Source organism: Acanthisitta chloris, unplaced genomic scaffold, assembly GCF_000695815.1.
Source record: "Acanthisitta chloris isolate BGI_N310 unplaced genomic scaffold, ASM69581v1 scaffold6193, whole genome shotgun sequence".
NCBI classification, from domain to species: Eukaryota; Metazoa; Chordata; class Aves; order Passeriformes; family Acanthisittidae; genus Acanthisitta; species Acanthisitta chloris.
In genome coordinates, this window is record NW_008663171.1 from 18,312 (window position 1) to 43,884 (window position 25,573).

At 37.8% G+C, this 25,573-nt stretch overlaps 1 protein-coding gene across 1 annotated transcript; it reads right to left on the reverse strand.

Annotated features, from left to right (window-relative positions):
- Nucleotides 1-1,695: 1,695 nt before the first annotated feature.
- On the reverse strand, nt 1,696-24,405 carry LOC103798616 (voltage-dependent calcium channel subunit alpha-2/delta-1-like). Its single transcript, XM_009070891.1, has 11 exons — nt 24,351-24,405; nt 23,913-23,980; nt 22,359-22,397; nt 21,049-21,120; nt 20,381-20,533; nt 20,238-20,290; nt 16,774-16,829; nt 16,500-16,629; nt 14,097-14,209; nt 10,971-11,053; nt 1,696-2,237 (listed from the first exon to the last, which is right to left on the reverse strand). Exons 1-11 carry the CDS (start codon nt 24,403-24,405, stop codon nt 2,121-2,123), a joined length of 939 nt encoding a protein of 312 aa, XP_009069139.1. The 3' UTR covers nt 1,696-2,120.
- Nucleotides 24,406-25,573: the final 1,168 nt, after the last annotated feature.

Here is a 25,573-nt window from a genome sequence, read left to right on the forward strand (position 1 = left end):
GGACCTGAAGTCATCCCACACCATTAATTGTACTTTGAACCCCATGACATTACTAGAGATAATTTTTCTTAATAAAAACTAAATCTGATCACTAAACAGAAGGTCAGGATTTAATTATTTTTTTGCTCACTGTATTCCCAAACGTGAGAAAATACATAGCTGGAGCCAAGGTACATGAGAAACAATGAACCAGCCATGAGTACAACTACAGTAGACATCTGATCATTTAAGCCATGCCATGGCTTTGAGTAGCTTCTTCAGTTTTCATAGGATATTAATGCATGCCCAATCATTTTCTTAAGCTTTTGGCATGATCAAAATGATATCAATCCATTGCCAGCATATACATACTAACGCGTTTGCATTTTCTTATTTTTTTTTGTTTTGTTTTAAAGAGCTAGTGTATTCTGCCATGTTAATATTTGCATATTGCAGTTGTTAGCAGAACTGTACAATACCAGCAGAGGTGCACATTCATTGGTTTAGCTGTCTTGCAATACTGTTTAGTTCTGAAAACTAGGAAAAAAGGAAAAAAAAGCGCAAATCATATTTCGCATCTACACTATGCTACACTGTAATATGGCCAGGTACTGCACCAATCTGTCTCACCAATGAGGTTGTATAAAAACAACTTCGAGAATTATTATTCACAATCAAGTATCAATGTGCATACATATAGATTCAAGGCTCCCCATTTGCTTATAGTTTTTTCTAATCGCAGCAACCAGGACGTTTTGCTGTTAAATGATGCTATTTTCAATAAGAAATAGCAACAGCAGAAGTTTTAACCTTAGGGGTGTTTTTTTATGAAGGAAACAAAGGGGGAACCTGATATGAACCTTAGAGAACATATACTTCCAAAAATAAATGTGTTCAATCTGATTTTTATATACTTAAAATATCTGTACACAGATTTTCATGTGAGATCACTATTCTGTAAAAAATCCAACTCAACCCTTTTGTTAAGATAGCTATATTTACCCTATTTTCTCAGCTTTTCCATTGCACAGTATATTCAGAGCTCTGTTTCATAATATAATTTAATATGATTTGATTGCAACACATTGCAATGTTCAGTTTCTCACACAATAAAAGAATCACTCAGTTACCTTTCAATGAACTATACTCTACCATCAAAGAAAACAAACTGATAAACTATAACAGCATCATCATCATGCAAAATACCCTTGGAAACCAACGTTCAAATATCACAAAGACATTTTTTATTCACAAGCATTTTTGTTTCAGCCTTTGAAGGATTCTGCTAGCTTTATATGTAACTGCGTTGTGAAAAGGAGGTGAATATTACATCAAAATTAACATTTCTCCTGACAGAAGATTACACCAAGTTTAAGATGAAAATCACTTTTTTAGTTAAACTCTCGAGCACCTTTGTATTTTGAAACAGTAGTTTCCTTCCTTTCTTCCTTCCTTCCTTCCTTCTTTCCTTCCTTACTTCCTTCCCTTCCTTCCTTATATTAACCTACCAAAGCTTAGCTGGCTGCATGATTCATTTTGGAAGAATAAACCACTCATCATACACAAAGCATTTCAATCATGCTGAACTACTGATGACAATTAACCAATATCTTCATTTTACTCAACCAGTTTGGACAAACCTGATGTTCAAAGCAGCCATTGTGGTGCTAGTAATGTATATTGGGGAGAACATTTTCTTTTCGTTTTCTTTTTGTTGTTTGAAAGTAACTGTCCATGTAAAAGAATAGAAATCTTCAAGATATCCAAAGCTTCAAAGAAATGAAAATCATATACATAAGCTATTGTTAGGGGAGCCCTTTTACATGAAGTCATCAAGATTACAGCAACAAACAAATGAAAGAAAAAAAACCCAAAACAAACAACTTAAGATTCCCCAATGGAGCACGTACAGAATTCTGTTCAGATGGCATAGATGATGCAGCATTCACACACGTTTAAGGATCCGACACTCCAACATGCAGCCACCGTGGGTGTCCTCATGAGTCTCACGACGAGTGATGACCAGACATGAGCACTGCTCTTCTGCTGCTGTCTGAATAGCTGACCCTTTTGGAAATGAAACTGAGGCTATCGTTTTGGCCGGATCTCGATTAAGTTATGCAGGTTTTGGTTTAGCAAGGTCATAACTGGCAGTATCTGCTGCCAGATAACAGCCAAAGCAGGACCAACTGAATTCCTAGCACAGACCACAGTGATGGACTCAGACCAGAGGCACCACCGCAGTCGGCCGAATCTTCCTGTCGACAAGAAAAGAAGACATCTTTTAACATTTCATTACAATGAAGTTTCCGAAGAAGTAACCTACAGTTTAGTTTTCAACGGTTTGAACTACCCTTGAGGAATCCTTTCTGATGCTATATATGTCATTTTTTTCTAAAATAACAGCAAAGAATTCCTGGAAGTTTGTCTGATACAAAGAGTGGCATTACCATTTTAACTATAATCATGGGAACGTTAAGTACTTCCAAGGTTTACTGCAGTTATTTATGAACTAGATGGGATACTTACACCATCAATCAAGAAATGCTATGGGATATACCTGGGGGCCCCAGTAAACCCCATCTATATTCCTTAAAATTACATCAGTTTTAACATTCTGAGTACCACAATATCAGGAGGAAAGATAGAAGAACAGATTTCAAGATTAGAAAACAAATACCAAAACATGTTCATGGCCATTTCATCAAATGATTGCACATTAAAATGAATATGGTCTGCAGGTGAAGATAATGATCAAAGAGAATGAAACTCCTTTTTCTGTCTCTGACGTGCTAGTCAAGTATGAATTTTCTGTTGTGCTTTTTGTAGGTTTGATGCAGTAGAGAAGACACCCTCCAGTTTGAGGGCTTGTTCTGAGCTGCACCACTCTGTCATGCATCAGTGGACCTAACTGTTCCTTAGGCCACACAACAATCACACTTTTTTTTTCATCATTATTCTTTACCACTGATTGCTGTTCTTTAGTCCCACTTTGCCTACAATGCCTTTCATGTTATGGACTTACTCATTAATCAGGCTGAAATGCATTTGATACCTGTTCTGGAGCCTCTAACATCTTACACCTTGTTTCTTAGGACTGATACAAACTGTGGTTAGTGTCTAAAACACCAGGAAAAAGTTCCAGCTATTCCCACACTGCTTTGTCCACCGAATCTGAGATTCATGGGTAGCTCTGAAGGGTGAAAAGATTTGGTCTTTCTCTTGTTGTCACTGCATTCTGCACCCATAGTATAAAAAATCTCTTTCCATTTTCCAAAAGATCCTAAGTCTCCAAGGATAAGACAACAGTGTGGGTGGGAAGGGACTGAGGTATATTAGCAGCTGGAGAAACTTCTTGAACAGGAGAAACATGTGCAGGGAAGGACAGACAACTGCACCTGAACAGTAACAGAGCCCAGTGCTGGCACAGAAAACAAAAAGATTTTAGAACAGAAAGCAGAGAAAAGGCAACAGAGAACAGCTTCTGGCTCAGACTGATAGGCCACTGAAGCATATAGAAATAATATTCCTTCTGCTTCACAAAAAGGCTGGGGGCTGGAGGGTGTGTGTGGATAAATACTACAATCAGGGTAAATAAGGAAGGGTCATTAGCCACTTTAATTTATTGGCACATCCTTAAGCAAAACATTCCAGTGCTTCTGCACCACTGCTAGGAACATAAAATCCAGAGGAAGGAATGAAGACCAGTCATCAATGAATCATCCCTAAAACCCACACATATCAGAAATCTGGTGGAAGGAGAATAACCAGTAGGACAAGTGATGTCAGGCTACCAACTGGGTAAGAATGGCAGCATAGAACATACAGCAGAAAGGTACCACATAAAGGATAATATGAAGTGCAGTAGCATAAAAGTATTACAGGAAAATGGAAGTGTGATGGAATCTCTGTGGGTAAGAAATTTCAGAGTCTGATCACAAAAAAATGTAATGCTGGCACTGCTGACCACCAGCTCAAAGGGACAATACCAATGTTATGTGAGATTAGAGAAGCCACATCAAGACTAGATCAAGCCTTATCAAAGAGAGATGTAGAGATTACTTTTTTTTATATGATATATGACTTTTGGAACAGTCTTTGAATCTTTAGTGGTACACAAGGCCCAGATCAAAATTATTTGTAGAGTTGATCTGTATATCTCTAGTAGCTCTGTAGACCACAATGTAATAGGATTTATCATTGTTATTTGAGAGATCAGGCCAAACAAACCCAAAGCAAAAGATATCAACTTAAAGAAAGGGAACTACCTGAAAATTACCAAATGCAGTTAAAAAAAACCAACCCAAACAATCTCAAAACCAGGAAAACAGAAGAAAACCCTTAACAAACAAAAACAGAAACCAGGAAAAAAAGCTCCCTAGAAGCAGCATCTCAAAAACTCCCTCACAAGGATTCAGAAGAATACTTCTATGTGTTGCATTAGATATCTAGGGAAAATTAATGCCACAATTAGAACAAGCAACCATACACCACCCAAACCCAAAAACCCAACCCCAAAACAAATGAAACCACAGCACCACCAACCTTCACCAAAAAAACCCACCCCATAACCAAACACAGAACCCAAAAGAAACATCCCTGCATGAATCAGTAGGGAAAATAAGTGCACTGACATAGAGAAAGGGTCAGCATTAAGAAATTGAGTTTACTTAAATGGGCAAAAATGGGAAAGCACATAAAAATGGCAGATTAGATATAAACAGGAAATTAGGAAGGATGATAAAGAAGTTTTTATGACTTCTCTGCAGAATATGTTGAAAATGATAGCAGAAATTTTTTAATAAATCAAAAGCATGAAGCCAAATATGATGTTAGGGCAACTGCTTCATAATAGAGGTGTAAAGGGGAACTTGGGGATTACAGAGCATAGCAAAGGACTTTTATGAGTTCCTTGAGTCAGTTTTAATGGGTGAAAGCTTTAAGGATATTCTCTCCACACTGTATTCTTTAAAGCAGGGAGGTGAAAGGAATCAGAATCAGTGCAGAAAAAACTGTATGGGAAAGCAGATAAACCAGAAAAATTAGACTCAATACATTATCGACAATTCTAGCATTGACCAAGTCTCCTTTGGAAACTTGGATATATAAAAACACCCCAAAAAACCCCAAATTAAAAAAAAATAAATCAACATTCAAGTTCCTTAGAAAGCAACAAAAAAATCATTCTGTCCTAAAGATCTCCCATTACCCATCATTCTTTATCAGCAGTCACCATTTCCAGCCATGTCTCTGTCATGTGTTAACTTTATAACTTAGTAATATAGTTTTGGCTTAGGCTTTCTTCTTTTTTCTTTTTTCTTTTTTTTTTTTCCCTGGTTGATTGCACTCTACAAGTTCAAAATTCCTAAGGTTTCTGGTCAACAAGGCACTTCTAAGTGAACTCTGCTGCACCAGATTTGGAGTAGGATGCTAAGATTTGAAGATGCCCTGAACTTTCTGGTTTATTTAGTTTGGCTCTGTCACTATTTGCATCTGCATTGTGTCTTGTCGTGCAGCTTTATTTCTATTCAAAGCACCTAAAAATAACCCTGTTGCTTTTCCCTCACAGTGAGTACCATTAAAACAAGAGTTATCAGTAAAGGTTTTCTCTCACATGAATTCAATGAACAGCACTCCATGTTACCTCTTGGTATTTAAGACTTCTTATCACTGAAATTACTTATGAGAGGCATCTTTGAAGAGACAGTCCAAAGTAAATCAGGAGATTTAAAGGGAGATGTTTGGAGAGTAAATAAAAAGTAAATTGAAGGTCTTAAACAAAACTGTGCAGGGGAAAACATCTTTACAGTGAAAATGGCACCAAGTATGGGTACAGAGCAGATAGGCTCCAGATAAAGAATTCTACACTGCTAAGCTTACATGTCACCTCTGCATTAGACCAAATATTGGGTAAATCATGCTGGTGAATTAATACTACCACTATATATGCTGGAACAGGTCCTCTCAATTCTGTAGCCCATTTCTGTTTGCTCTTTGAGATGGTTTTAACTCCATCACAATTTATGGGCATTGCTCTTCCAGCCAACCATCATACTATGCAATATTCCCATCGGATTGGAAAGAAATATTTTAATATCTTTTGTTTTCTCTCTAAGACTCCACAGAGCAGGTTCTAAAGGCTTCACAGTTCATGACAGTAGAGAATGTCTTGGAAGCCTCATGCAGGAGAAGCATCTTCTTAGTATGAGTGACAGTGTTAAACTGTCCTACACAAAAGTAAACCAGGTTTGTACACATATTTCAAGGCTGGTGAGATTTTAACTTCACATTGATCAAAGCCACATGGAATTTCTGAGGTTTGTAGACCAATTTGCAGTGGTAAACCAGCAGTTCTGCCAAGAAAAATTTCCAAATATTGTCTCTGGAATCAGTTATTCTTTAGTGTCCTAAGCCAAGACAAAAATAGTAGTGGCAAAGAAGGTACAGTAAATCCTATCTAAATTACTTTTTCCTCCCTAGCATTGCACATTGTAATTTTCTTGTGTGCTTTAACTGTTGTCAAATGTACAGGAAATGTATAAAAATACAAAATAAAGAAAGAGGAGAATGTCTGATTATAAACTGATTTCCAGTTTTGTGGAAATAAATGGCATTCCATCATTAATTTAAAACCAGGTCAAGAAAAATGTCAGTTTTGAATGGTCTTCAAAATATCTTTTTTGAAACCACTTAACCTATTCTTGAGGTTTAAGAAAACTTCTCAGCTCTTTCCTGATCATGTTATTTTAGAGATTTCTTCTAAAGTATCTTATAACAAGTTATCTTTACAGTATCTTATCTTTACTTCTGGCAAGTCCAATTAGACACTGAACTTTTTTTAAAGCATCTCTGCTGAAATTTTCCAGCCCATTACATTAGTCACACAGAAATCCTGAATAACAGGTCAGTTGAGGATGTCCTTTATTTGCTGTCTTCAAAATAATATTCTGCATATTATTTCTCTCTGAAGAGTAAAATGAATTGTAAAGACACTGAAAGAATTATCTTTAGCCACTTTCATCAGAAGTGCATGAGAAGTTTCTTGCATTAATAAATCACATGTCAAATTTCCTTTCATGCTTGAGTTAGAGAAGTGTCAAATCCAAATGTCATCTCCTTTATGTCATGCCTTACTATGATAACTCTAGTGAGGGTTCCTTGACAACAACTCACGCTGTGAAAATTATTCAGCACTTTCAGAATGGAAAGAAATGCTTTTCTGAAAACATATATTCATTGTTAAGTATCAAACCCACGTAATCGTTGCTGGATATCAGCATTTCCTCAAAGGCAGTGCCAGTCCAAAGATTCAAAAACACACATGGAGCTATAAATACATTTATATACAGACATGTTAAGCTTATAAACTACTTGTTACTCCTTTAGAAGTGCACTAGAACTATTCAGTGTACTAAAATTTTGTCTTGAATCCACAGTAATCCATCCAAACTCATTGTGCTACACTGACTCATAAAAGGGTGAGATTACAATATCTGCCAAAGAGCTTCTGGTCTGGCCTTTGATATCTACTGGTTATCACAAAGTTACACCTTTTATAAGCAACTATTTTAAATGCTTCATTTTGCATGGAGGAGACACATTTGCTTTCACTCAAGAGTAATTTCCAGTTCCAATGCATAATCATTCATAAATTTTGTGTCATCCTCCTGTGCCTGGACTGCAGTCCAAGCTGGACAGCAATCCATGCATAGATCAGGGACACAGCCAATCCCATCAAGATGTATCCAGTTGTAGGGTCTGTTAATCACCCTCAAAGCTCCCACTGACATCCCTGGGAACTGATGGAAATAAGCCCTCAGAGGGGGCTAAAAGATTGCAGAGTTCTTCTCCTTGTCCTCAGGCATGGCAAACAAGCCTAATGTGCACACACAAAGTAAGAACAAGCCACTCAAGGCAGTGATAATAACTATTTTGTTATCCTTGATGAAAAGGGGAAAAAAAAAAAAGAAACCATCAGGTTATCGAACCTGATCAGCTGGTTTGTATCTGTGTTGGCTTCAGTGATTTTAATAAAACTGCACAGATTAATGCCCAGTGAGAACCCGTTTCCAAAATCACAAAGTTATTAAAACCAAGAAGGATGAACAAAATTACCTTTATAACTTTCTGCTGCCAAAAGTCTATCAGCTAAAATGATATTCTGGGGGTTTCCCATCTGAAGCAGAAAGCTGATTTTGGGCATGAAGAATTCAGCTCAAGGTGAGTCTCTGCTGCTTTATGCACATTGGACAGTAGCTTTTTTAATTAAAAGAAGGTTACTTGCAGAGCAAATTGCATGAGTAAGAATGTGAGATGTTAATCTAGATTTTAATGTGAAATACCACTGGCTTGGGGGAAGGGATTTTCACCCTTCCTTACAACCTTCTGCCATGGCTGTGCAAGTTTCTGGGTTTACTAGAAATTCCATGATTGAAATGCAGAATAGGAAACTTCAGATTTACCCAAATGCAGCTGTTAAACTGAACTTTAAGATTATTTTTTCACTGATGATTGAATGATACGAACGGAACCTTCTCTTCATTATAAAGAGACTATAAATTATTGAGAAAATGAGTGGTCTAAATGGCTACAATGTTCAATATTTTACTCCCATACCTCTGACAAATGTCCTCTAAGCTTTCGGTTCTGCCTCTCAGTTGGCCTCGATAGACTTGTGAGTATCTCCCTCTAGTGGTATTCTGCACAATAATCTTGAGCAGAAACCCCTCCAGTGTACAAGGTCATGAATTTTAGGCTCTCTAGCTCAGCAGTTCTCTTGCAGACATGTCACCAGCACAGCAGCTGGTGACACAGTCCCACAACACTAAATGCAACACAGTTTAGTTGCCAAGACTTTCATTACGAACCCCAAAGTCAGTACTTGGTCAACATACAGGACATACTTATGGAGTGACTTCGAAGAAAAACCTCATCTTCTGCTGTAATTAGGCAATGAATATATTTAGGCTGCCAAAAATTAAGAGAAAAATACGATTTTACTGATTTTCTTGTTTAATCAAAGTGCTGTGCACTATTACCTTCCATCATTAACTGATGTGCTAATCTGAATGCAGCGAAAACTCCTCACTCTTCTCAACAGCAACACTCACACAGAGCACTCATCCTGCCTATCCATAAGTACAGCTATTTTTTCATCACAGGTATTGCAGTCTCTTCTGTTCGTTTTTTTTTCTCTGTTTGTCTCTGTGCAGAAATTTTTCTTCTTCTGTTCATTTCAACAGGGACAAGGAAAAAATGCTTAGAAGGGAATGACACAGACTCAGCTGGTACATGTGCAATCTCAAAGAACCAACCATATAAACCCAACAGGTTCCCTTGTCTTTGTATGTGCTGTGGGAGAGGCCCTTGTGTTCAGTAATTGTGATTTATAAGGCTCCAGACAGGGTTTTTAGAATTTTTTTCACATTTAATTTCCCTTAATATTGCGCTAGTAATTTGCTCCAGATTGTCGCTTTTGGGCCTCACTTCATTCTGTTTTCTTTTGTATGCTCAGTAAGTAAAAAAAGTCAGCTAATTTTTTTTTTTTTTTAAGCCAAGAACAGAACAAAAAATTAGAGAAAGTAACTGACCATCCACACCACATGAAAACTTGCAGAAAAATGAAGATAGGAGCGGACGTCATGGCAGAGGCACGACTCGTTGTGCATATAGGCTGATCCTATTAATAACGGGCAAAGTAGCAAGTAGAGGGAAAGGAAAGAAAACACAGAAAAAAAGACATACAAGATGAGATATCATGCAGATTGCTGGCAGTTAGCAGAGTTCATGTGAAAGCATCCACCCAAGAGCAAGAGATTCACGGCAAATTTTGCAAAGGAACTTAACCAAAACAATCCACTCTTACAAAACACATGACTTACACACTGATCAGCACATCAAGCTAGTGAGCAAGAGTTGTACTTTCACACACAATCAGAGCAGGAGGGTTTGGAATATTTATAATGGCCAAAGAGCTTTTGGATGGTTTTTCAACTTTATTTAAGTTTTGCTGGCCAGTGAGATTTCCTTTTTAAATTACGTTTAGCTACTTGAAAAATGCATTGAATACCAACTGTATTCTTTGCTGACCAGTGAGATTTCCTTTTTTTAAATTACATTTAGCTACTAGAAAAATGCATTGAATACCAACTGTATTCAGTATTTTTGAACACTACTGACATCACTAATTGTGGCTCCTTTAGGAAAATCATAGAACATACTGGAACAAAACTTGGTGTGCAGGAGTTATAACCAACTACTGCACTGGTTTGAGACAATCTCCCCTTTGCATAAATCATATGATACATTAAACATCCATTGTAGAAATATTTCTTGCATCTGATGCAAGGCACTTCCATATTCAGCAATTTTCATATTGAAATTTATTTTGAACAATTTCAATTCCACATCAAGTCTTTCCTACAGTATTTTGAAAGGGAAGACAGAAAGAATATCCAAAAGAATTCAGATATGTGGCCAGAGTTATAATTTTTCTTCTTCAGAACTGTACTGCAATACAGAAAGTTCTTTAATGCACCTGTTAAGTCCAAATTTGCAGAATTAGGGGCAACATCCTAAATATATAACATCTTTAATCATTTAACAATACCTTAAATAATATTTGGAAATCCTCATACAAAAATACTACTTCTAAGCCAGGATTATCATCTACTTGGGGAAGCCACTGAAGAGCTGAATTCATGGCACAATACAGAGATTTATGTTGATTGATATTTATTTTTTTGAGTGGGAATCATGTGTGAAAGTACAATGCTTATAGGAAAGGCAGATAAGAAAGCAGCTGTTAATCTTAATGTTAATCATGGGATATTTGAAATAGAGTGGCTATGGTCTAGAGTGAACAGTATGTTTAGTGATAAATAGCTTACCAGGCACCAAGGTACATTTAAATACAGTTTTCACTGCTCTTCTAAAACAGCTCTACTATTGTTTTTAAAGATACTCCTAAAGTCTTACAAGTTCAATTTTACCTGTTTGGCTTCATCAAAACAGACATCAGGACCCTTTCTGTATCTAGGTTGTTTGACCATTTCACAAGGATTTGGTCCTTCATCTGTTTCTCTGGTTAAGGAAGAAGCATGACTGTTCTTTGTGCATCATACATTAGCAGGATTAACATTCTGGTCTTATTTTCGTGGCAGAAAAGAAGATTTATGCTAATTCAGATAGTACTGAAACAAACATCAATAGTCACAGTTCCTTGTTTCAAGAAAACCAACCCAACCCTCCAAATAAATCAAAATTAAATCACCCTTTCTTTTTTACACTCGAGAAAACAAACATCCTGCATGACTTTTTAGAACCAGTGTTTTCAGAACCATACACAGAATACAAATAAAAGCTGAGTTCTTTTAACATTTTCTGCATTGCTTTTATTACCATTGCATAAATATTGCAGAAAATATTTCATAAAGCAGTAAATTTTCAGAGGTGCTGATTGGTTACAGCTTCTGTTACCACTGAGTTATTCTCCTAACATGAAGATACACAGTAAAAGCAAGAAAACCTGCTTGGAAAAGTAATGCTATATACAAGTTGAACATTGCAGTGAAAACCTATAGAAACTACTGGTTCTATTATGTGTACACTTATATTACCCCAAATAGCATAGAAAAGATCATCCCACTGTAAGCTTTGATAGCAAATGACAGAAAAACTGATCCAATCTCATCAGCATTGCAGTGATGAAAGAGGACAGAGAAAATGCTGTACATACCAACAGCAGAAGAGCAGGAGAGAAGTGGGAGCAGTGACATGCTATTAATTAGCTTTAGCTTACATCTCTGGAATCTGGAATTGCTGATATTTAAGTGTAAATTCTGTACTTCACATGTGCCACTGGCTAACAAGGGGCACAAGTCATTGCAGCAGACTTGAAAGGCACAAATATGGTAAACTGCAAAACTGTTTTCTGGTGAAACCTGCTGAGATTACCACTCAGTATGGGAAGATTTTCTTATGCCACTGTAAGTAGTACACATATTAAAGCCAAGCTAGGGTGTTTTGAAAGAACTGAGTGCCAAAATTTTGCTTAGCTTAGTAGCTTTAACCTATATTTGAAGCAATTCTATTCATGCACTACCAGGGAGTATTACAACAGGTTCAGTGCAAGAAGTGGAGAGGACCAAGGGGAGAGAAGACAAGAAGATGGGAGAACTTAGCTGTATAGGTACACATCTGCCTCCATTCAGATGTCATCAGACTCACCTCCCCTTTTTCCTGCCATGGCCCAGCTGAAAGGGAAGTTGAAATGCAGAAATCTCCTAAAGGATGATGTGCACAAGCAAAGCAATACCAGCCAGAAGGAAGCAAAGCCTAATCATAACCCTCTGAATAGCACCCAAAGGTCATTCTGTCTGCTTGGGTGATGCTATGCTACATCTGCATTTCACAATGTCCCTTAGTTACAAAAAAGAGGGAATAGCTTAGTACTACATAGTTGAAACAAAAAGAGTTCATTTAGTCAATATAAGCCCACCCAGCTGCTCTGGCTGCCATTTGAGGTCATTTACTGCTTTCTAGAAATTTTAGGCCCCATAGGGAAATGCAAGTCATGAGCATTTTATATATTTTCTACATTCCCCACCAAACATGCTTCATTCTCTATAGCAAGTGCTGTCTGTAAGTTCAGACAGCAGCAACAGTAAATCAAACTGTCATGGGCTGAAGCCAATTAGAACTTGGGCTGTGTTTACATAGTTCTGTGATGACACCCCAATGCAACTTCCTTTCCAGCCCAAGCATAGATGGCATTCCAGTTTTATTAATGTGGCAATGAATGCATTGCCTGTGCCAAAGAAACACAGGCATCTCTCCTACTGTCTGCTTTGCTTTCAGAAATAGGAGAGGCTGTCTCAACTGACCTTCTGACATGGGCAAAGGTATTACTGATTGTTTTCCATATTCTGTTGTAATAATCCAAATTATGACTTGATTTACACCTCTGGCATGCTATCCTCAAGTCTGTGTAGCAGACAAAGGTATTACTCAGGGGAATTTCTCCTGGCCTGGAATATGTGTGTGCTGGTTTTGTGTATTTCCATCACCATCACCTACAGGTATCCACTGCAGTGAACAGATTAAAGCAGCGAGATTGGCATGAAGGTGGTTGCAAATTATCTTCCACATCCTTTTAATATGTTGTAAGGGCTCTGCTTGGCATGTAGGCCACCTATGTCTCCAGCCAGCTCTGAAGAAATTCTAAACTGGATAAATTCTAGCCTTGGGTGGCTAAAGCAGCTTCCACAAGAAGTAAGGAGTCATCATTGGCACTGGGCACACATTAAATGGTGCACACACTAAATGGTGCACACACTAAATGATGCACACACTAAAGTACCTCCATCAATAAACCATCAGTGAAGCATCTCAACTTTTCATGACCAAACACTCCTATCTTGGCATTGCCCTGTTTTGTCTTTTCTCTAGGCAGACATACCTCTGTCTTTTCTAAAAGCTGAACAAACCCAGGACTCTCAGGCTGCCCTTGTCTGTCCTGTGCTCTAGGTTCCACTCTCCTTGGTGGCCCTTCACTAGGTTTCCTCCAGCATGTCAGTGTGGCACTGGGAAGCTCCAAACTGTACACAGCACTTCAGATATAGTCTCACCACTGCTGAAGAGGTGGGATGGATCAGTTCTCCCAATCTGCAGATTATATCTGTCTACTACACTACTGCTATCTACAGGATGTGACCAATCCTCATTACTGCAAGGCACAGTGCCTAGTAATGCTCAACTTCTTGTCCATCATGAACCTCAAACTCTTTCCTGTAAAGATCTAAGTTGCTCTGTCCCCAGCCTGTCCAGCTGTGTACACTGTCCTGGGCCCAAGACTTTACATTTGCCTTTCTGAAACTTTACTAAGTTCCTGTGAACCCATTTCTAAGTTCTCACAAGTAACAGCTTTGCTCTCTACCTCAACGACTGCTGCCTCAAATTTGTGATCTCATCCAGTAATATTTACTGCTTCAAGTACTCCAGTGGCAACCATGGCACTAATATGTACACAAATAGATCATTTTCCTCCCAAGTATATTCCAGCATACCACAGCCAAAAATCAATCTACACAACGAAATAACCTGATTTTAAAGGATACCAGGTTTCTCTGCTTGCATCAGTGGCTTTGGGTCGCAGGAGCGGCACAGCAGTTGGCTGTCACTAATAATGAATACTAGATTGGTGTTTGAAATCTTCTCTGCATGATAAAGCCTGGAAAAAACCACCAACAAAACCCTATGGTTAAATGAAGTAAGGAAATCCATATTTAAGAAGGATGCACAGTATTGGAATAAAAATAGTCCATCTTCATAGATTCACTCTGACTGCTACTGTTGATCTTTTTCATTAATGAGCAGAGACAAACATTTATAACCAATTTTGTAATCTTTTCAACATTTCCACGGTGCCCTTTTCAAGTTGACTTGCTAGGGGAAAAAAATTGAAAAGAGCATAAAATAAATTTAATTGAGTTAATAGTCAGCTCTGTACTGCTACCACAGTAGCTCTACTGAGAAATAACATCAGTTCAACATCAATTAACACTTGAGTAAACCCCCAACCACAAAAACAAAGCCCAACACATAAACCTGTCTGCTGAGTAAACCCCCAACCACAAAACCAAACAAAGCCCAACACATAAACCTGTCTGTGAGAAGAGTGAGAGGAAAGGTTTGTACATATGCTGTGTATTGGATGTGAATTTGCTGCTTTTTTAGGTCCACATAATTCCACAAAAAATCTTTAAGTTAGCAGGGTCGTTTTCAGTTTATATAGAATTGAATAGGCAGCATTATTCCCTTAAATTAAAGAAACTACTCTTCACATCTTAGCTACTCATGGTAAAGAGATTTCTGTATTTTTCAAGAATAATTTTCCTGTACAGTTTGAATTTATTGGAAAGGCAAACAAGTTTTCATAAAAAGCAGTGAAAAAACCCTTAATATTTCTTAGTCATGAATAAAATATATTCTACCTGTCAAATAGGAAAGTTCAGGCCAATCTAACAGTTTAATTGCCCTTAGTGGAATCCAAATATATTTTTATAGCATGTAAAACACCAAGTAAATCTGTTCATATCGATGGTTGACACTCTGTATCAAGCAGAGTTTTATTACCTAGGTGGGAATTAATTTGATTATTTCTGAAATCTCAGAGATGATGTGTTTGTACCACTAACAGTGGACAATAAGAGGACAAAATACCTGTTAATCAAATAATAGATATTATGTTTACACATCCAGTTGTTTTTACCAGCTTAAACTGTCCATTTATACTATTTCCAGTATTTTCATTTTTACCAGCTTAAATTGTCCATTTATACTATTTCCAGTATTTTTTTGCAACATGAGCATTATGATTTCTGTAGTCACTTAGCAAACTGAAGAACTCTTCTAAAAAACTCTCTGGATTTGAAAATAAATATCACAATCAAAGCCAAAATAACAAAAAAAAATCCTCCTACAAATGCCCTCAAAAACCAGCTTCCAAAATCAAAGCCAAAATAACAAAAAAATCTTCCTACAAATGCCCTCAAAAACCAGCTTTGCACAACCAAGCACTACACCAACACATAATAGTAACATGCAGGAGGAAGTATGGAAATGGGGAAAAACATGTTTTGAATACATTCACCATTCTCCAGTGTCCTCTGTCTTTCATTTCTGGCTTGAAATATTGTCTTCAAAGGGTTTGAAATGTGGCTGTTGACTTTAATTTCTAAGACATTTTCAGAAGCTCAAAATCTATGCAAAAACCCAACAGGCTTTTGTATGAAACACAGAGCTATGTCCAAGTTATTATGTTTCTGAACTATCTAAGTTTTTGGTAGAATATTAAACATCATCTTAAATAGGCACATGGAGTCTGAAGAGTAATTCTTTCAATCACAAAATAAACCAGCTTCATTTGCTTTATGAGACTCACAGCTCTTAAATCGTGAGCATTATGGACTAGAAGGTAAATTAGAAGATAAATTGCATAATCTTCTCAACAATTAAAAATTCCAATACATAACTAAAGAAAATCACATCCTTCAGAACACTGCAGAACACTTTGAAGTTAAAGGCTAATGGTTGGACTTGATGATCTTAGATTTCCCCTCTAACCTTGATAATTCTGTGATTCTATTCTATGATTTCAAGTTGACATAATAAATTAAAAGAAAACAAATCATATCAGAGATAGAAATACAATTTTCATGGAGCATATAGAGACTATAGAACAGTAGCAGAGATAGAAATACAATTGTCATGGAGCATATAGAGACTATAGAACAAAAAGTTGACTAAAGTACTTATCCAAGTCTTTAATTATTACAACTAAAATCCATGCTAAACAAATGCAAAGAGAATGCAATTTATCTGCCCATAAACTTCTCTATCTTGCTGAAAAGTTTGATGTAATCATCCAAAAGAGGTTTTTTGTTCTTATAGAAGTGTCATTGTCTTTTGTAAAATAAATGACAATCCCAAAGATGTTATTTACATGGAAGAAATTTTACCTGGAGCAGTTTATACAGTCTACAATCCCACCAAAGGATTTATCATCATTCTCAAAGAAATACTGAGTTTGCTCAGTGATGCAGCTTGTTTTAGGCAGGGCAGCACCAAAATCATCATCTTCCATATCAGCTGATGGAAAGAAAACAAATATATAAATAAATAAAGATATTTTGAAGTCACAGACAGAATGGGGACACCCAGATTTGGCCCCCAGCCTAGATTCTTACCTTCTACTTCACTCAAAGTTGACTCTTTAACATTCTCTTGACTTACCTGCTTCAAGGAACCGTGGAAAAGTCAAGCTCAAAAACAGCTGCTGTAAGATAGACCTGAACACAAAAAGACAATATATCATTGTTAAAGGTTTTTTGTCTTTGTATTTTACTGGATACTTATAAAGTACTTAAATAAGAGTTACTAACAACAGAAGTTCTTTTTTTATGCTTTTGCCACTTATTAAATCTGTGTTTCTTTGAATCTTACAGTTTGACTGTGGTTTTCTTTTCACACATTCTCACAAATCTTTCACACTCATCTTTTATTCTGCTGTTGGGATTTCTTATAACTTGTGCCCATAACTCACATGAAGGAAATGTTATCATGCCAACCACTCCTCCTTTCATCCCTCTGCAGGAGGTGGAAGAGGCATGTTGGCATTCCTCTGACACCTCAACCAACCAGAACTCCTTTTGAACACACTCAGGGAAAATACTTTACACTGATTAAGCTGAACACTGGAATATTATAAGTATATTATAAAAATCATCACTGTAACAGGTGACTTTTAAAATCTATTTTAATCTATTCCTGCTCTTGAGGTATGGACTCCATTTTATTCCTTGATGCTGTCAAAACACTTAGGCTTAAAGGTCTCCATCTATTTAAAATCATTTTTCTTCATTGATGATGGTATTTTTCCAATTTTGTTTACTTGAAGCAAGTGCCAGCTTGCCACATACACAGCCTCCTTCTCCTCTACCAGTCTGGCAAAGCAGGAACTGCAATAGATATATTCCTTGACTCTCTGCTTTGGCTTAAACCTTCCTAAGCTATATTTTCCTGTTGTCATGGCTTAGATTTGCTTCTACCCAGAAATCTCATCTCATTCTGTTCTGTGCTGGCTTGGGCTGAAGGAGAGTTAACTTTCATCACAGTGACTAGTATGGGGCTATGTTTGGGTTTTGTGCAGAACACAGAGTTGATAATGCAGAGATGTTCTGTTGTTGCTGAGCAGAGCTTACACAGAGCCAAGGCCTTTGGTGCTTTCCACACTGCCACAAGGCAAGGGAGTTGGGGATGCATGGGAGATTGGGAGGAGACACAGCTGGGACAGGTGACCCAAACTGACCAAAGGGATATTCCACACCATAGCACATCATGCTCAGTATATAAGGTGGGAGGAAACAGGAGGAAGGAGGAACATCTGGAGTGATGATGTTTGTCTTCCCAAGGAACTGTTATACATGATGGTCCCTGCTCTCCTGGAGGTGCTGAACACCTCCTGCCCATGGGAAGCAGTGCATTAATTCCTTGTTTTGCTTTGCCTGTGTGTGCAGCTTTTGCTTTATCTATTAAACTGTCTTTATCTCAATCCATGAGTTTTTCTAGCTTTTTACCTTTCCCCTATCCCATTGGTGGGGCAGTGTGTGATCAGCTACATGGGGTTTGGTTGCTGCTGGGGTTAAACCACAACATTTTCTAACACTCATTCTGCCAAGAGAAGGGACAGTTTAACTTCATTCAACCTCCAAGGCTGGTTTTTTTTTTTTCCTTTTCTCCTTATCCTGTGTGATCCCTGTGTAAAGAAATCTTTCCCACAGAGGCATTGTGTGTGAACCATCAAAGGGACAGCACACCAGCAGTCAGGGATCAGAGGAGACCTGATGCCACTCTACAGTGATGCAATTTGCTGCCATAAAATAGTAATCCTTTGTAAGGGCTTACCACATAACTTACAGGGAGCTGAGTGGAAAAGGCAGCCTGGGAAAACTGTTAAATCTTCTGATTTAAAGGAGCATGAAGGAGGAATTATACAGACTCTCTTAACTAAATGCTAATGTATCCCATATAAGTTTTGAAAATGATCTCTCACACCTTTATCCCACATTGTTGCCTGAAACACTATAGGTTTTTTTAATAATCTGGTTTCTCTTATTTCCCTGTATTAGCTTTTGCCAGGTGTCTCCTTGAATCCATTTTTGGTCAGGTCTTTTCACTCTGTTTGCTTGATGGCCTTCTCTGCCTGCTTCTGACCTAGATTCCATTAAAAACATAGCCACAGTAAGTACTTTAATGTTGTGCTTTCAAGTTAAACATCACACAAAATAAACCTCAGGTCTAAATTGAGTCCAGACCACTGAGTCTGATTTGAACACTGATAAACTGAAGTTTCTCTGTTTGAAAAGAGCTCAAGTTTCTCTTCTGGATTATTGCCCATCTTCTGTTTTTGAGGTTTGCTGTTGTCCCAGAAAACTGAGATTTTTGCTCTTGCTGTTAACAAAATGTAACCAACAATAAAAAACAACGTACAATCTTCATAGTGCTTCCGTGAGAAAACTGCTATATGTTTTCTCAGCTGCTATGTGTTTTTACTCTTAGATTCATAAACTAGGTAATTTATTCCAGCTTGATAATTATTGTAAAAAAAATAAGAATCATGAAATTTTAGGAAAAGAAACAGTGTCCAAGGGTATAATTCACACCAATGCAAAAGTATCACACTAATCCAAATTACTTATCCTAATGTGGTGCTGAAGGAAGTAGCTGATAGAGGTGTCAATCTATGTGGCTCTGAAACAGGTAACATATCCCACCTGAGTCCTGTGTCCAGCTCTGGATCCCTCAGCACAGGAAAAACATGGACCTGTTGAAGTGGGTCCAGAGGAGGACCACAAAAATGATCAAAGGGATGGAAGACTTTTCCCATAAGGAAAGGCTGAGAGAGTTGGGATTCATTCTGGATAAGAGGAGGCTCCAGGGAGACCTTACTGTGGCCTTTCAGTACTTAAAGAATGGTTTTAAGAATGATGAGGACAAAGTTTCACAGAGCCTTTTGTGATAGGACAAGGCATGATGGTTTTAAAGTAAAAGGGGGTAGATATCAGCCTAGATATAAGGAAGAAACCTTTTACAATGAGAGTGGTAAAACACTGACATAAGCTGCCCAGAGAGGTGGTAGATGTCCTATCCCTGGAAACATTCAAGGTCAGGCTGGTTGGGGCTCTGAGCAACATGGTCTAGTTGGAAGATATTCCCACTGATTGTAGAGGAAGTTGGGCTAGATGACCTTTAAAGATCCCTTCCAACCCAAGTGATTCCATGCTTCTATGATTCATGTGTTTTGTAAAATGAGTCACTGAAAAGCAAACATTGATTTTCTTAAGAGTTCTTGCTAGAAAAAAGGAAAGATAATATTTCTGAAAACGGAACCAAGTGATCATTTCTAATTGTAATCATTTTGACTGAACTTTCCCAACTGCCAATCCTACTTATCCAAACTCTCCTTCCTGAAGCTGATTTTGCAGAGTCAAAACCATCAGAAAACCTGACAAGAACAGGTCGGAATTCAACTGTTGACAGAACAGTCATGTTTGGAGACATAGCTAAGAATATTCACAATGAGAAACTGCAGAAACAAAGGGCACTTTTATGGAGGGAAAAACCCAAGCCAAATATGATTTCAACCCACAGAATAATTATAGTTTGGACATAGAGATTTCCTACCCACTTGTACTTACCAGGCAGCTGCTGAAGCCCACCATCCTAGCTGCAAAATATCTGTTATCGTAGGCTGGGAAGAAAACAGCAAAGATTATGCTATTTGTATAAACACCCACAGACTTTTGATGGTATGTCAACCACTGCACATGGGACTACTGACCACATAGGCAGAACGAAGTCCAGCTCCTTGCTTTGGTTCTTCTTCAGGATCACATACTGATTGATAGTCATATGACTTGTTAAAGGCATACAAGGACATGTTAATCAGGTTTCTCATCAGGCCAGGATCAATTTCACCAAAGAATCTTCCAATCTGATGAGGGAGAATATACAGAGGTAAGGTAAAGTATTTCCAAGTATTTTCCTCATAGCAAAGTGAACAGTTCTAAATTCCCCAGTTAGACAGTGGTGGTTAAGTGCAGTAACAGTGAGACCCAGCCTGGGGAAGAGCAAGAGGAATATGAGAAAGAAGGTATGTGGGTGCTATACTACTTGCCCCCACCATTATAAGTCCATTAGAAACCTAACAGCCTAAGGGAAGAGCACAAAGAATGCCATACTACTTGCCCCCACCATCATAAGTCCATTAGAAACCTATCAGCCTAAGGGAAGAGCACAAAGAATGCAACTTGGGAGAAGTTTGGCATCTTCAACCCTAAATAAGACTGTAAAAAAGACTAAAAAAACCCCTGGAATTCCTGATCCAGCAATATTTGCTTGATTCACAAATGTTATTACCAGGGTAAACTGAGAGTGAAATGATGGGTTTTTCCTCTTAAAAGTCCTTCCTATTGGTTTCCATGTTCTGGCCTTAAAAAATAGACATACCTGTTGTGTATATTCATCCCGATTTGACATCAAAAGGAATCCACCGTCGTCGAGGATAACACAGTCCACATGCTATTGTAAGAAAGTGAAATATGTTTTGCAGGAAAGATTTGTCAATACAAACACGCTGTAAGAAACTCTTTTTTTCTTCAGCACATCAGAAGTATCTTCAAATCTATGTGGCTCAGGCGAAATCACAACCCCATAGCCAAGGGCCAATTTTAAGTTATAATAAATAGCATTATCAGTATTATAAAAGTTTGAAGAAGATCAAAGGCTTATTTGTGGCTTAATTTCATAAAAGTTGTTTTGTAAATTCTTCTTTGCTCAATATTCTGTTAGCTCCAAGAGTGCTATATCCTTATTAAGTCTGATTATAATTGAAACTCAGCTCATAATAAGGGACTACAACTTCTCATGAGCTTTAGCCATGCTTGAAGTCCTTTTCCACTTGCAGATTTCAACGGTAAAAATCTTAAGGGCAGACTCTCAGCTTGCTAGGCATGATTATTTTCACTTGCCAAGGACTGTAGTGGGATTCCAGCAGGTGTCAGGTGCAGGAATGGGAAGCCAACTGGTTCTCTATGCTTTGCACTTTATAAAAGTTCCTTGCAGCCAGAGAGATTGGAGAGATAGCAATAAGGTCAAATAGATAACCTCCCAGAGTACCCTTTGAGCTGTAATTCTTGCATTTAATGGTCTTCACACCCCACAAAGGAGCTCAGAAGACCTGAGGAAAGCTTTTAAGCACATGGCAGAACCTGATATGGTGACAGCCCATGAAGCTGTTCTCTCTAGAGTGCCAGCAGAGCTATGGGTCCTCTAATCCTGAATGTGTTGGGAACCAAGAGAGCAGGATGACTAATGTCTGCTGAAGGACACATCACGTACTCTGGTGCTTCTCAGTTTGCATTTATTGTTCCTTCTCTGAGGTATTTCTAGCACTCTTTTTTTTCCAGATATTTTTCTTTCCTCAGGATTTGTCTCTTGCTTTGAAAAGTACTGTTATATTTTTTTCTCACATTTTTCTTAACATCATTCTCTATTACTTTTCCTGTACTGTTTCTTTACACTTGTTCTCATAACCTTATTACAATGATTCTTGCAATAACCACTTCATCTGACATTTATGCTCTTTTACTCCTTTCTCTCCTAAACTTCAGCTTGCTCGAGACACAAATGACTAAGCTCCATTTTCTGCAAAATTAACCTTGAAATAATAATAGTAGAGTCACTGTCTATGATATATCAAGAGAGAATGAGTGAATTCTCATAATCTGTCAGATATTCATAGCTGAACATATTCTTACCATGCTATTTTTCTCACAGCCACAGATTTCACTGTTGCACTGAAAAACAGAAGTAGGAAATCTTCACAAGAATGCTACAAATAAAACTCTTTTGCAGTTAATCAATCAAGACCAAAACAAGGGATGCATTTTTCAATATCTATATATTAATTTAGATTAATTTTGAGTGTGTATTATTTGTCACAAATATATCTCTGAACAACCTCTGTTCAGTAATTATCAACAGCACAATCTTTCCTGCTTTTCCCAAAGACCCTGATGCAGCTTCTGTCACAGGTATGTGCAATACATTAGAGATAAATAGTCTGGAGGACTTGTCAGGATGTCAGTGTCGTGAGCATAAATTGAAAGAGAAAGAACTGCTGCATTTCCACATGTTCGTGGTATGGAAAGAAAGTCTTCAAAAGTATCTCTTTTGCCGATGAAAACCTTCACCAACCTCAAAGCATGGAACTCTAATGTGATCAAGGAGGCACATCAGCCAACTTAGCTTTTATGGCTTTGATTCCTAAGAGGTTTTTCCCACGTTCTTGCAATATGTGTACACATAGACACATCACTCTGTCCTTGTATTATGTCCTGACCAAAACAGCTATCACATAATGTCCCAGTCATCAATCTCTTATTAATTCTGAAATAATCCCCTTTCTTTCTCTTTTTTACCCATGTATTTTTGTTCTTAACTGTTCTGATATTTAGGCACTGCATTTGCTTACCCATTTGCTCCAATACTTATGACAGGCAGACCTTCAAGATCATCGAATCCAACCCTACTGTGGTCACTAGCCCATGGCACTAAGTGCCACATCCAGTCTCAGCTTGAAAACCTCCAGGGATGGGGAATCCACCACCTCCCTGGGCAGCACATTCCAGTGTCTGAGCACTCTCTCTGGAAAAAATCTCTTCCTAAGATCCAACCTAACCCTCCCCTGGCAGAGCTTGAGTCTGTGCCCTCTGGTCCTGCTGCTGGTTGCCTGGGAGAAGAGACCAACCCCCACCTGACTCCAACCTCCTGTCAGGGAGTTGCAGAGGGTGAGAAGGTCTCCCCTGAGCCTCCTCTTCTCCAGGCTCAACACCCCCAGCTCCCTCAGCCTCTCCTCATGCCACTTGTGCTCCAGTCCCTTCACCAGCCTCGTTGCTCTTCTATGGAATGAAAAGGTTAAGCACCTATTTCATTAAGTCCTGCTAAAATGCTGTGATGTTGGCTGCAATATAACTCCTTACTGCTCATTGCTTACCCATCTGCCATATCAAATAAGATTGATTCACCAATTCTTTTGCAGATTTTACAGCATAATCTTAGCAGGGAGCCTACTGGCTCGAATCTGTCATTTGTCTTTATCCATGTTTTATAATTATGAAAGCAAGACATGTACAAAATACAGCCTATTTCAACATAGATTTATTTTGTGCATTTGGATGATTTAAATACCACAACTACTTGGCAACTACGCATCAGTGTGACTCTGGTACAAAGAGCTAGTGGACCTATTTGCATCTGAAGCTTTGAGAAATGCAAATAAAGTTCAAAAAAAGCCTTGGTCAATTACTTACCAGACTCTTGATTGTGGTTTTTGTGAAATTTTCCATCCAGCTGGTTGCATCAATTTTTATTCCAACAACTAAAAAGAAATACATGAAAGTCTTTTTTAGTAAAATGAAAAATAAAGATAAGGTAACTGTAGAATCCTGAAAAAGAAGGTAAAATTATAATAACATCTAAATCTTTGAACTGGAAAAGGATAAAATATGGTTTTTGCTCAGCTGTCTGATCACCAACATCCTTCATGAGCCTAATAAATTAAGCACTCTTACACAAACACAACCAGATCTTTGGCTTGATTTCCACCAGCAAGATTAAAACTGTCTCACAGAAAAGAATGTTATTATAAAGCAAAGTTCCTTTGAAATCTCAATTAAATTTCTGATTCACTGTTGAGCAACAACCAAATAACTGGAGTATTTAAGAGTTTCAGCACCACTCTACCTTACCTGCTGGCTTCAGATGCTTCCCATCAATTTTTATTTCCACAGCCTTGCTTACCATGATACCTGACTCGTAGCTATTGGCACCACTTTCTGACAGTATAGAAGGGGGGAAAAAAAAAAAAAGAAAGAAATTAGGGTGATATAAAAGCCTCTTCCTCTGAAACCTTTCTGAATTATTATTCAAATACCCAGAAAAATCCATATCCAAAAGCACTGACCCAAATGTAGTACACATTTATCACCTGTGATAGCTCAGATCACTAACACTTGCATGACTAAGTATAATACTTGTGTTTACTTTTCTTCATTAACTTTTTGGGCACTCTTTTCTTCATAAAGTCACTGTAGCCTTTTTTCCTTCTACAAGCAGAGCCATGAAGAGTTTTACACATCTGAGCAACTCTGTTAAAACCAGGATCAGAGCCAAAGATTTTATCCTGCTGTTGTCCATGTCTTTTTCAATGCAGGGTAGAGTGACACCACTCACTAACCAACAATTACTGCTCTGACAGAATTCAGCCTGTTTCAACACTGCTTAGTATGGAAAGGCAAGTTAAAAGTACATTCCCTGAAGCTTTTTGAGCACCAACAAAGGCTTCAGGGAATATATTACCTTCTTTACATTTTCTTGAGAAAAAATTGCAATAGCTAAGTATGAAATAACAGCAATAAAAGATCCCATATGCTTAAGAGAGGAGTATTTCATTTGTGGGAGCATCTGCTTTTAGCCAAGCTTGGGAAGGTTAATGCTGCTTACATCAGTCACAAGCACTTCCTATGGTGGATATATAGGTTTTAAATGTCCAATTATTTAAGACAAACTGGTTTTGGTGAATAAGAGCAACTGGAAATAGAGTTCAAAAGGAAAGTTTAAATGAAGTAGTGGGTGGAGCTGTGGACTTTGGACCTTTATACCTGCTCCTCCAAGTCAGGCTTGGTGTTGAGGCAGTAGACAGAACTCAACTCAAATAAGATGTTTTAAGTAGTGTTATTGTCTCCAAGTGCAATTTTATTTCACTTCATTTTAAAATAGTTCTGCCAAACTGTAAAACAGTGTTTCAATATGACAGATGAACACCAGTTTTCACCTTTGTTAATTCTGAGCACACAGCACCACTACAAAACAGTGTTTCAGTATGACAGATGAACACCAGTACTCGTTTTCACCTCTGTTAATTCTGAGCACACAGCACCACTAGAGCCAATGACAAATTACAATGACCCTT

Bases quoted from the DNA above. Each gene is read 5' to 3' on its own strand.
- LOC103798616 (XM_009070891.1), bottom strand. From the start codon at position 24,405: ATGGTAAGCAAGGCTGTGGAAATAAAAATTGATGGGAAGCATCTGAAG. The intron at 22,398-23,912 runs GTAAGTAATTGA...TCTGTTTTTCAG, and splicing joins AAACCACAATCAAGAGTCTG to TGCAACAGTGAAATCTGTGG. The intron at 16,830-20,237 runs GTAAGTACAAGT...TTTTGTGTTCAG, and splicing joins TGGGCTTCAGCAGCTGCCTG to GTCTATCTTACAGCAGCTGT.